General features: G+C 39.7%; 1 protein-coding gene across 1 annotated transcript in view; it reads right to left on the bottom strand.

The window, feature by feature from the left end:
* Window positions 1-15,905, bottom strand: part of LOC311329413 (quinone oxidoreductase-like) — a gene marked incomplete at its 5' end in the record, with an annotated part of 45,399 nt that overhangs the window by 2,900 nt on the left and 26,594 nt on the right. Inside the window, 4 exons of the mRNA XM_084463265.1 lie at window positions 1-10; window positions 3,726-3,827; window positions 4,023-4,172; window positions 4,382-4,433. The exon at window positions 1-10 is cut by the window's left edge and continues 86 nt beyond it. Of these exons, the coding sequence (XP_084319391.1) occupies window positions 1-10; window positions 3,726-3,827; window positions 4,023-4,172; window positions 4,382-4,433 (314 nt within the window). The remainder of the gene's footprint in view (window positions 11-3,725; window positions 3,828-4,022; window positions 4,173-4,381; window positions 4,434-15,905) is intronic.

Genomic DNA, 15,905 nt, shown 5'->3' with positions numbered 1-15,905 from the left:
TGCCAACGATCTACAGCACAGGAAAACTCAGCACCATGACTCAGGAAAACACAGCACCATGACACAGCGCAACACAGCAACATGACACAGGAAAACACAGCAACATGACTCAGGAAAAAACAGCAACATGACTCAGGAAAACAAAGCACCATGACTCAGGAAAACACAGCAACATGACAGCGCAACACAGCAACATGACACAGGAAAACACAGCAACATGACACAGGAAAACACAGCAACATGAAACAGGAAAACACAGCAACATGACACAGGAAAACACAGCAACATGACTCAACAGAACACAACAACATGACACAGCAACATCCATCCATCTTCATCCGCTTATCCGGGGTCGGGTCGCGGAGGCAGCAGTTCCAGCAGGGGGCCCCAGACATCCCTTTCCCTGGCAGCATCAACCAGCTCTGCATGGGGAATCTTTAGCCGCTCACAGGCCAGTGTGGAGATGTAATCCCGCCACCTAGTCCTGGGTCTACCCCGCGGCCTCCTCCCAGCCAGACACGCCTTGAACACCTCCCTAGGAAGGCGCCCAGGAGGCATCCTCACTAGATGCCCGAACCACCTCAACTGGCTCCTTTCGACGCAAAGGAGCAGCGGCTCTACTCCGAGTCTCTCCCGGATGACTGAACTTCTCACCCGATCTCTCAGGGAGACCCCAGCCACCCTCCGGAGAAAACTTCATTTCGGCCGCTTGTATCCGTGATCTCGTTCTTTCGGTCATGACCCATCCTTCATGACCATAGGTGAGGGTGGGGACGAAGATAGACCGGTAGATCGAGAGCTTTGCCTTTTGGCTCAGCTCTCTTTTCGTCACAACAGTGCGGTAAAGCGACTGCAGAACCGCACCAGCTGCTCCGATTCTCTGGCCAAACTCCCTCTCCATGGTTCCCTCACTCGTGAACAAGACCCCCAGATACTTGAACTCCTTCACTTGGGGTAATAACTCATATCCTACTCGGAGCAGACAGGCCACCGGTTTCCTGCTGAGAACCATGGCCTCAGATTTAGAAGTGCTTATTCTCATCCCAGCCGCTTCACACTCAGTTGTGAACCTATCCAGAGAGTGCTGGAGGTCGCAGGCAGATGATGCCATCAGGACCACATCATCTGCAAATAGCAGCGACGTGATCCCCAGCTCACCGAACTGCAAACCCACCTCCACACGGCTACGCCTCGATATCCTGTCCATGAAAATTGGATTGGTGACAAAGTGCAGCCCTGGTGGAGGCCAATCCCCACCGGAAAGGAAGACGACTTACTGCCGAGGACCCGGACACAGCTCTCACTCTGGGTGTACAGGGATTGGATGGCCCTAATATAGGGACCCCCTCACCCCAAACTCCTGTATAACCCTCCACAAGACCTCTCGAGGGACCCGGTCGTAAGCCTTCTTCAAGTCCACAAAACACATGTAGACAGGTTGGGCAAACTCCCAAGCCCCCTCCAAGATCCTCGCGAGAGTGAAGAGCTGGTCGGTGGTTCCACGACCAGGACGAAATCCGCATTGTTCCTCTTCGATCTGAGGTTCGACTATCGGCCGCACCCTCCTTTCCAGCACCTTGGAGTACACTTTCCCTGTGAGGCTGAGTAATGTGATGCCTCTTTAATTGGCACACACCCTCTGGTCCCCTTTTTTAATATTGGGACTACCACCTCAGTCTGCCACTGCTTTGGCACTGACCCAGACTTCCACGCAATGTTAAAGAGGCATGTCAACCAAGACAGCCCCTCAACACCAAGCACCTTCAGCATTTCTGGACGGATCTCATCAGTCCCTGGGGCTTTGCCACTGTGGAGTTGTTTCACTACCTCAGTGAACTCCTCCAAGGAAATTGACGACCCCCCATCATCTTCCGATCGTAGAGGGTGGATTAGTCGGGTTCAGGAGTTCCTCAAAGTGCTCCTTCCAACGCTCCACAACCTCCTCAGTTGAGGTCAGCAGTGTCCCCTCCTTGCTGTATAGAGCTTGGATGGTCGCCCGCTTTCCCTTCCTGAGGTGTCTGATGGTCTTCCAAAAACATTTTGGTGCCGACCGAAAGTCCTTCTCCATGGTTTCTCCGAACTCCTCCCACACCCGCTGTTTTGCCTTGGTCACGGCCGAAGCCGCAGCCCTCCGGGCCAGTCGATACCCTGCAACTGCTTCTGGGGTCTCCCGGGCTAAAATATCCCGGAAGGCCTCCTTCAGTTGGACGGTTTCCCTGACCACCGCTGTCCACCATGGTGTCCTAGGGTTACCGCCCCTTGAGGTACCTATGGCCCTCAGGCCACAGCTCCCAGCCGCAGCTTCAGAAATGGAGGCTTTGAACACCGACCACTCATGCTCGATGTCCCCAACCTCCACAGGGATGCCTGAGAAGCTCTGCCGGAGGTGGCAATTGACCCCCCACAGTCCTAAGGCGCAGGGAGGCGACCCTCTCGTCCGCTGGGGTGAACTCCAGCACAGAGACGCTCAGCTGGGGGCTAGCTAGTATAGCCACACCTGCCTTACGCCTCATACCGTGAGCAACTCCGGAGAAGAACAGGGTCCAACCCCTATCCAGGAGTTTGGTTCCGGCGCCGGTGCTGTGCGTGGAGGTTAGCCCCACCAGGTGTAATTGGTATCGCTCCACCTCCCTCACAAGCTCCGGCTCCTTCCCTCCCCGCGAGGTCATGTTCCATGTCCCCAGAGCCAGCCTTTGCTGCCCAGGTCTGGTCCGTCGGTGCCCCCCGCCTTCACCGCCACCTAGTTGGCAGCGCACCCGACCCCGACAATTCTTCCCGCGGGTGGTGGGTCCACGGGACGATGGAGGATGAGATGGTGTTGCGCTCGCAGGCGGGCCCTCCGTCTGGGCCTGGCTCCAGACGAGGGCCCCGGGCTTCCTCCGGGCCGGGTCTCTCTTCCTTTTTGTTGTTCTGTCATCAGGGGTTGTTTCCTGTAACCCCAGGTAGGGGGGCTAGCTACCACTTGCCCAAGGTGGACCCCCAGACTAGTGGAGGGAAGGAGGCGTCTTACTTCTCCATTCTAGTTTTGCACTGAAAACTAGCCGCTGCCCTGACACAGCAACATGACAAAGAAAAACACAGCAACATGACACAGGAAAACACAGCAACATGACTCAACAGAACACAACAACATGACAAAGAAATACACAGCAACATGACAAAGAAAAACACAGCAACATGACACAGGAAAACACAGCAACATGACACAGGAAAACACAGCAACATGACTCAACAGAACACAACAACATGACAAAGAAAAACACAGCAACATGACAAAGAAATACACAGCAACATGACACAGGAAAACACAGCAACATGACACAGGAAAACACAGCTACATGACACAGGGAAACACAGCAACATGACTCAGGAAAATACAGCAACATGACTCAACAGAACACAACAACATGACACAGCACAACACAACACATGCTGTGGGGTCTGGAGACCCTGTAGTAAAGTGCACTTTTTTCTCTCATGTAAAACTGTGCATTTCTTGTTGTGTTCATGAGTAGTGGTTCATAGAGGTGGAGATGAAGGGTTAGGGTCAGGGGTTAGGGTTAGGGATCCTGTCCTACTGATGGTTCATAGAGGTGGAGAGGAAGGGTTAGGGTCAGGGGTGGTTCATAGTGGTGGAGATGAAGGGTTAGAGTCAGGGGTTAGGGTAAGGGTCAGGGGTTAGGGTCAGGGGTTAGGGTCAGTGTCAGGGATTCTGTCCTACTGACCGTGACTCGGCCTCCGTGGGTCAGCATCTGCAGGTCGCTGCTCAGGTTCACGTTGGCCAGCATCTCCACCACCACGTCCACACCCTGACCCCCGGTCACCTCCTGGGTCACACACACACACACACACACACACACACACACACACACACACACACACGCACGCACGCACACACACACACACACACACACACACACACACACACACACGCACACACGCATACACGAAACCATGTCCCTTGGTCTTTCCATAGGGGCAGACCTCCCTCAGCTTGGAAACAGCAGCAGAGTTGTTCCTACCAGGATGTGGGAGGTGTACCCCGGCTCTCGGTGGTTGAAGGCCAGGTGGGCTCCGTTCTTCAGGACCAACTCCACCCCCTCGGGGGTCCCGGCCGTCCCCAACACCCTCAGACCCCGCACCCGGGCCAGCTGACATGCTGCCACCCCCACCTGACACACACACACACACACACGCACACACACGCACGCACGCACACACTCACACACACACGATCGTCAGACCACCAGACCAAAGCTCAATTAATTAGTCACACACTCGAGTTCACACACACACGTACGCACGCGTGCAAGAGCACACACACACACACACACACACACACACACACACACACACACACACACACACAAGCTGAACTCACCCCTCCACTGGCTCCATGTATGAGCACCGTCTCTCCAGCCTTAGTCTGGGCCCTGCGTCAATCACAACACAACACAGCCTTAGTCTGGGCCCTGCGTCAATCACAACACAACACAGCCTTAGTCTGGGCCCTGCGTCAATCACAACACAACACAGCCTTAGTGTCTCTGGCCTCTAGTCGGCCTCCTAGACAGACCAGTGAAAACAGCCTTCTCCATTTATTATACACCCCTAGGCTACTACACATGCTATATACTGTACATTAGACACTACTACACCTAATATATACACTACTACACATGCTATTTACTGTACATTAGACACTACTACACCTTCTATATACACTACACCTACTATATACACTACTACACCTACTATATAGACACTACTACACCTACTATATACACACATACTACACCTACTATATAGACACTACTACACCTACTATATAGACATAGTACACCTACTATATAGACACTACTACACCTACTATATAGACACATAGTACACCTACTATATAGACACTACTACACCTACTATATAGACATAGTACACCTACTATATAGACACTACTACACCTACTATATAGACACTACTACACCTACTATATAGACACTACTACACCTACTATATAGACACTACTACACCTACTATATAGACACTACTACACCTACTATATAGACATAGTACACCTACTATATAGACACTACTACACCTACTATATAGACATAGTACACCTACTATATAGACACTACTACACCTACTATATAGACACTACTACACCTACTATATAGACACTACTACACCTACTATATAGACACTACTACACCTACTATATAGACATAGTACACCTACTATATAGACACATAGTACACCTACTATATAGACACATAGTACACCTACTATATAGACACTACTACACCTACTATATAGACATACTACACCTACTATATATACACTACTACACCTACTATATACACTACTACACCTACTATATAGACACTACTACACCTACTATAAAGACACTACTACACCTACTATATAGACACTACTACACCTACTATATACACTACTACACCTACTATATAGACACTACTACACCTACTATATAAACACTACTACACCTACTATATAAACACTACTACACCTACTATATAAACACTACTACACCTACTATATATACACTACTACACCTACTATATACACTACTACACCTACTATATATACACTACTACACCTACTATATAGACACCTAGTACACCTACTATATACACTACTACACTACTATATAGACACTACTACACCTACTATATAGACACTACTACACCTACTATATACACTACTACACCTACTATATAGACACTACTACACCTACTATATAGACACATAGTACACCTACTATATAGACACTACTACACCTACTATATAGACACTACTACACCTACTATATAAACACTACTACACCTACTATATAGACACTACTACACCTACTATATAGACACTACTACACCTACTATATAGACACTACTACACCTACTATATAGACATAGTACACCTACTATATACACTACTACACCTACTATATAGACACTACTACACCTACTATATAGACACATAGTGCACCTACTATATAGACACTACTACACCTACTATATAGACACTACTACACCTACTATATAAACACTACTACACCTACTATATAGACACTACTACACCTACTATATAGACACTACTACACCTACTATATACACTACTACACCTACTATATAGACACTACTACACCTACTATATAGACACTACTACACCTACTATATAGACACTACTACACCTACTATATACACTACTACACCTACTATATAGACACTACTACACCTACTATATACACTACTACACCTACTATATAGACACTACTACACCTACTATATAGACACTACTACACCTACTATATACACTACTACACCTACTATATAGACACTACTACACCTACTATATAGACACTTCTACACCTACTATATAGACACTACTACACCTACTATATAGACACTACTACACCTACTATATAGACATACTACACCTACTATATAGACACTACTACACCTACTATATAGACACTACTACACCTACTATATAGACACTACTACACCTACTATATACACTACTACACCTACTATATAAACACTACTACACCTACTATATAGACACTACTACACCTACTATATACACTACTACACCTACTATATAGACACTACTACACCTACTATATAGACACTACTACACCTACTATATACACTACTACACCTACTATATAGACACTACTACACCTACTATATAGACACTACTACACCTACTATATAGACACTACTACACCTACTATATAGACACTACTACACCTACTATATAGACATAGTACACCTACTATATATACACTACTACACCTACTATATAGACACTACTACACCTACTATATAGACACTACTACACCTACTATATAGACACTACTACACCTACTATATAGACACATAGTACACCTACTATATAGACACTACTACACCTACTATATAGACACTACTACACCTACTATATAGACATAGTACACCTACTATATATACACTACTACATCTACTATATAGACACTACTACACCTACTATATAGACATAGTACACCTACTATATAGACACTACTACACCTACTATATAGACATAGTACACCTACTATATAGACACTACTACACCTACTATATAGACACTACTACACCTACTATATACACTACTACACCTACTATATAGACACTACTACACCTACTATATAGACACTACTACACCTACTATATAAACACTACTACACCTACTATATACACTACTACACCTACTATATAGACACTACTACACCTACTATATACACTACTACACCTACTATATAGACACTACTACACCTACTATATAGACACTACTACACCTACTATATACACTACTACACCTACTATATAGACACTACTACACCTACTATATAGACACTACTACACCTACTATAGACACTACTACACCTACTATATAGACACTACTACACCTACTATATAGACACTACTACACCTACTATATAGACACTACTACACCTACTATATACACACTACTACACCTACTATATAGACACTACTACACCTACTATATAGACATAGTACACCTACTATATATACACTACTACACCTACTATATAAACACTACTACACCTACTATATATACACTACTACACCTACTATATAGACACTACTACACCTACTATATAGACACTACTACACCTACTATATAGACACTACTACACCTACTATATAGACACTACTACACCTACTATATAGACACTACTACACCTACTATATAGACATAGTACACCTACTATATATACACTACTACACCTACTATATAAACACTACTACACCTACTATATATACACTACTACACCTACTATATAGACATAGTACACCTACTATATAGACACTACTACACCTACTATATAAACACTACTACACCTACTATATAGACACAACTACACCTACTATATAGACATAGTACACCTACTATATAGACACTACTACACCTACTATATACACTGCTACACCTACTATATATACACTACTACACCTACTATATAGACACTACTACACCTACTATATAGACACTACTACACCTACTATATAGACACTACTACACCTACTATATAAACACTACTTCACCTACTATATAGACACTACTACACCTACTATATAAACACTACTACACCTGCTATATATACACTACTACACCTACTATATAGACACTACTACACCTACTATATAGACATAGTACACCTACTATATAGACACTACTACACCTACTATATAGACACTACTACACCTACTATATAGACACTACTACACCTACTATATAGACATAGTACACCTACTATATAGACACTACTACACCTACTATATATACATAGTACACCTACTATATAGACACTACTACACCTACTATATAGACACATAGTACACCTACTATATAGACACTACTACACCTACTATATACACTACTACACCTACTATATAGACATAGTACACCTACTATATAGACACTACTACACCTACTATATAGACACTACTACACCTACTATATAGACACTACTACACCTACTATATAGACACTACTACACCTACTATATAGACACTACTACACCTACTATATAGACACTACTACACCTACTATATAGACATAGTACACCTACTTTATAGACACTACTACACCTACTATATACACTGCTACACCTACTATATAGACACTACTACACCTACTATATAGACACTACTACACCTACTATATAGACACTACTACACCTACTATATAGACACTACTACACCTACTATATAGACACTACTACACCTACTATATAGACATAGTACACCTACTATATAAACACTACTACACCTACTATATAGACACTACTACACCTACTATATAAACACTACTACACCTACTATATACACACTACTACACCTACTATATACACTACTACACCTACTATATACACACTACTACACCTACTATATAGACACTACTACACCTACTATATACACTACTACACCTACTATATAGACACTACTACACCTACTATATAGACACTACTACACCTACTATATAGACACTACTACACCTACTATATAGACACTACTACACCTACTATATAGACACTACTACACCTACTATATAGACATAGTACACCTACTATATAAACACTACTACACCTACTATATAGACACTACTACACCTACTATATAAACACTACTACACCTACTATATACACACTACTACACCTACTATATACACTACTACACCTACTATATACACACTACTACACCTACTATATAGACACTACTACACCTACTATATACACTACTACACCTACTATATACACTACTACACCTACTATATAGACACTACTACACCTACTATATAGACACTACTACACCTACTATATACACACTACTACACCTACTATATAGACACTACTACACCTACTATATAGACACTACTACACCTACTATATAGACACTACTACACCTACTATATAGACACATACTACACCTACTATATACACTACTACACCTACTATATATACACATAGTACACCTACTATATAGACATACTACACCTACTATATAAACACTACTACACCTACTATATAGACATAGTACACCTACTATATAGACACTACTACACCTACTATATATACACTACTACACCTACTATATAGACACATAGTACACCTACTATATACACTACTACACTACTATATAGACACTACTACACCTACTATATAGACACTACTACACCTACTATATAGACACTACTACACCTACTATATAGACACTACTACACTTACTATATAGACACTACTACACCTACTATATAGACACTACTACACCTACTATATAGACACTACTACACCTACTATATAGACACTACTACACCTACTATATAGACACTACTACACCTACTATATAGACACTACTACACCTACTATATAGACATACTACACCTACTATATAGACACTACTACACCTACTATATAGACACTACTACACCTACTATATAGACACTACTACACCTACTATATAGACACTACTACACCTACTATATAGACACTACTACACCTACTATATAGACACTACTACACCTACTATATAGACACTACTACACCTACTATATAAACACTACTACACCTACTATATAGACACTACTACACCTACTATATAAACACTACTACACCTACTATATAGACACATAGTACACCTACTATATAGACACTACTACACCTACTATATAGACACTACTACACCTACTACATAAACACTACTACACCTACTATATAGACACATAGTACACCTACTATATAGACACTACTACACCTACTATATAGACACTACTACACCTACTATATAAACACTACTACACCTACTATATAGACACTACTACACCTACTATATAGACACATAGTACACCTACTATATAGACACTACTACACCTACTATATAGACACTACTACACCTACTATATAAACACTACTACACCTACTATATAGACACTACTACACCTACTATATAAACACTACACCTACTATATAGACACTACTACACCTACTATATAAACACTACTACACCTACTATATATACACTACTACACCTACTATGTAGACACTACTACACCTACTATATAGACACATAATACACCTACTATATAGACATAGTACACCTACTATATAGACACTACTACACCTACTATATAGACACTACTACACCTACTATATAGACACACTACTACACCTACTATATAGACACTACTACACCTACTATATAGACACATACTACACCTACTATATAGACACTACTACACCTACTATATAGACACTACTACACCTACTATATAGACACTACTACACCTACTATATAGACACTACTACACCTACTATATAGACACTACTACACCTACTATATAGACATAGTACACCTACTATATAGACACTACTACACCTACTATATAGACACATACTACACCTACTATATAGACACTACTACACCTACTATATAGACACTACTACACCTACTATATAGACATAGTACACCTACTATATAGACACTAATACACCTACTATATATACACTACTACACCTACTATATAGACACTACTACACCTACTATATATACACTACTACACCTACTATATAGACATAGTACACCTACTATATAGACACTACTACACCTACTATATAGACACTACTACACCTACTATATAGACACTACTACACCTACTATATAGACACATAGTACACCTACTATATACACTACTACACCTACTATATAGACACTACTACACCTACTATATATACACTACTACACCTACTATATACACTACTACACCTACTATATAGACACATAGTACACCTACTATATAGACACTACTACACCTACTATATAGACACTACTACACCTACTATATAGACACTACTACACCTACTATATAGACACATAGTACACCTACTATATAGACACTACTACACCTACTATATAGACATAGTACACCTACTATATAGACACTACTACACCTACTATATAGACACTACTACACCTACTATATACACTACTACACCTACTATATAGACACTACTACACCTACTATATAGACACTACTACACCTACTATAGACACTACTACACCTACTATATAGACACTACTACACCTACTATATAGACACTACTACACCTACTATATACACACTACTACACCTACTATATAGACACTACTACACCTACTATATAGACATAGTACACCTACTATATATACACTACTACACCTACTATATAAACACTACTACACCTACTATATATACACTACTACACCTACTATATAGACACTACTACACCTACTATATAGACACTACTACACCTACTATATAGACACTACTACACCTACTATATAGACACTACTACACCTACTATATAGACATAGTACACCTACTATATATACACTACTACACCTACTATATAAACACTACTACACCTACTATATATACACTACTACACCTACTATATAGACATAGTACACCTACTATATAGACACTACTACACCTACTATATAAACACTACTACACCTACTATATAGACACAACTACACCTACTATATAGACATAGTACACCTACTATATAGACACTACTACACCTACTATATACACTGCTACACCTACTATATATACACTACTACACCTACTATATAGACACTACTACACCTACTATATAGACACTACTACACCTACTATATAGACACTACTACACCTACTATATAAACACTACTTCACCTACTATATAGACACTACTACACCTACTATATAAACACTACTACACCTGCTATATATACACTACTACACCTACTATATAGACACTACTACACCTACTATATAGACATAGTACACCTACTATATAGACACTACTACACCTACTATATAGACACTACTACACCTACTATATAGACACTACTACACCTACTATATAGACATAGTACACCTACTATATAGACACTACTACACCTACTATATAGACATAGTACACCTACTATATAGACACTACTACACCTACTATATAGACACATAGTACACCTACTATATAGACACTACTACACCTACTATATACACTACTACACCTACTATATAGACATAGTACACCTACTATATAGACACTACTACACCTACTATATAGACACTACTACACCTACTATATATACACTACTACACCTACTATATAGACACTACTACACCTACTATATAGACACTACTACACCTACTATATAGACACTACTACACCTACTATATAGACATAGTACACCTACTATATAGACACTACTACACCTACTATATACACTGCTACACCTACTATATACACTACTACACCTACTATATAGACACTACTACACCTACTATATAGACACTACTACACCTACTATATATACACTACTACACCTACTATATAGACACTACTACACCTACTATATAGACACTACTACACCTACTATATAGACACTACTACACCTACTATATAGACACTACTACACTTACTATATAGACACTACTACACCTACTATATACACTACTACACCTACTTTATAGACATAGTACACCTACTATATAGACACTACTACACCTACTATATAGACACTACTACACCTACTATATAGACACTACTACACCTACTATATAGACATAGTACACCTACTATATAAACACTACTACACCTACTATATAGACACTACTACACCTACTATATAAACACTACTACACCTACTATATACACACTACTACACCTACTATATACACTACTACACCTACTATATACACTACTACACCTACTATATAGACACTACTACACCTACTATATACACTACTACACCTACTATATACAATACTACACCTACTATATAGACACTACTACACCTACTATATAGACACTACTACACCTACTATATACACACTACTACACCTACTATATAGACACTACTACACCTACTATATAGACACTACTACACCTACTATATAGCCACTACTACAACTTCTATATAGACACATACTACACCTACTATATACACTACTACACCTACTATATATACACATAGTACACCTACTATATAGACATACTACACCTACTATATAAACACTACTACACCTACTATATAGACATAGTACACCTACTATATAGACACTACTACACCTACTATATATACACTACTACACCTACTATATAGACACATAGTACACCTACTATATACACTACTACACTACTATATAGACACTACTACACCTACTATATAGACACTACTACACCTACTATATAGACACTACTACACCTACTATATAGACACTACTACACTTACTATATAGACACTACTACACCTACTATATAGACACTACTACACCTACTATATAGACACTACTACACCTACTATATAGACACTACTACACCTACTATATAGACACTACTACACCTACTATATAGACACTACTACACCTACTATATAGACACTACTACACCTACTATATAGACATACTACACCTACTATATAGACACTACTACACCTACTATATAGACACTACTACACCTACTATATAGACACTACTACACCTACTATATAGACACTACTACACCTACTATATAGACACTACTACACCTACTATATAGACACTACTACACCTACTATATAGACACTACTACACCTACTATATAAACACTACTACACCTACTATATAGACACTACTACACCTACTATATAAACACTACTACACCTACTATATAGACACATAGTACACCTACTATATAGACACTACTACACCTACTATATAGACACTACTACACCTACTACATAAACACTACTACACCTACTATATAGACACATAGTACACCTACTATATAGACACTACTACACCTACTATATAGACACTACTACACCTACTATATAAACACTACTACACCTACTATATAGACACTACTACACCTACTATATAGACACATAGTACACCTACTATATAGACACTACTACACCTACTATATAGACACTACTACACCTACTATATAAACACTACTACACCTACTATATAGACACTACTACACCTACTATATAAACACTACACCTACTATATAGACACTACTACACCTACTATATAAACACTACTACACCTACTATATATACACTACTACACCTACTATGTAGACACTACTACACCTACTATATAGACACATAATACACCTACTATATAGACATAGTACACCTACTATATAGACACTACTACACCTACTATATAGACACTACTACACCTACTATATAGACACACTACTACACCTACTATATAGACACTACTAAACCTACTATATAGACACATACTACACCTACTATATAGACACTACTACACCTACTATATAGACACTACTACACCTACTATATAGACACTACTACACCTACTATATAGACACTACTACACCTACTATATAGACACTACTACACCTACTATATAGACATAGTACACCTACTATATAGACACTACTACACCTACTATATAGACACATACTACACCTACTATATAGACACTACTACACCTACTATATAGACACTACTACACCTACTATATAGACATAGTACACCTACTATATAGACACTACTACACCTACTATATATACACTACTACACCTACTATATAGACACTACTACACCTACTATATATACACTACTACACCTACTATATAGACATAGTACACCTACTATATAGACACTACTACACCTACTATATAGACACTACTACACCTACTATATAGACACTACTACACCTACTATATAGACACATAGTACACCTACTATATAGACACTACTACACCTACTATATAGACACTACTACACCTACTATATAGACACTACTACACCTACTATATACACTACTACACCTACTATATAGACACATAGTACACCTACTATATAGACACTACTACACCTACTATATAGACACTACTACACCTACTATATAGACACTACTACACCTACTATATAGACACATAGTACACCTACTATATAGACACTACTACACCTACTATATAGACATAGTACACCTACTATATAGACACTACTACACCTACTATATAGACACATAGTACACCTACTATATAGACACTACTACACCTACTATATAGACATAGTACACCTACTATATAGACATAGTACACCTACTATATAGACACATACTACACCTACTATATAGACACTACTACACCTACTATATATACACTACTACACCTACTATATAGACACTACTACACCTACTATATAGACACTACTACACCTACTATATAGACACTACTACACCTACTATATAGACACTACTACACCTACTATATAGACACTACTACACCTACTATATAGACATAGTACACCTACTATATAGACACTACTACACCTACTATATAGACACTA

This window comes from Borostomias antarcticus, assembly GCF_949987555.1.
Source record: "Borostomias antarcticus genome assembly, contig: scaffold_201, whole genome shotgun sequence".
Taxonomy (NCBI): Eukaryota; Metazoa; Chordata; class Actinopteri; order Stomiiformes; family Stomiidae; genus Borostomias; species Borostomias antarcticus.
The sequence above is the reverse complement of the archived record's forward strand: the minus strand, read 5'-3'. Positions and strand labels throughout refer to the sequence as shown.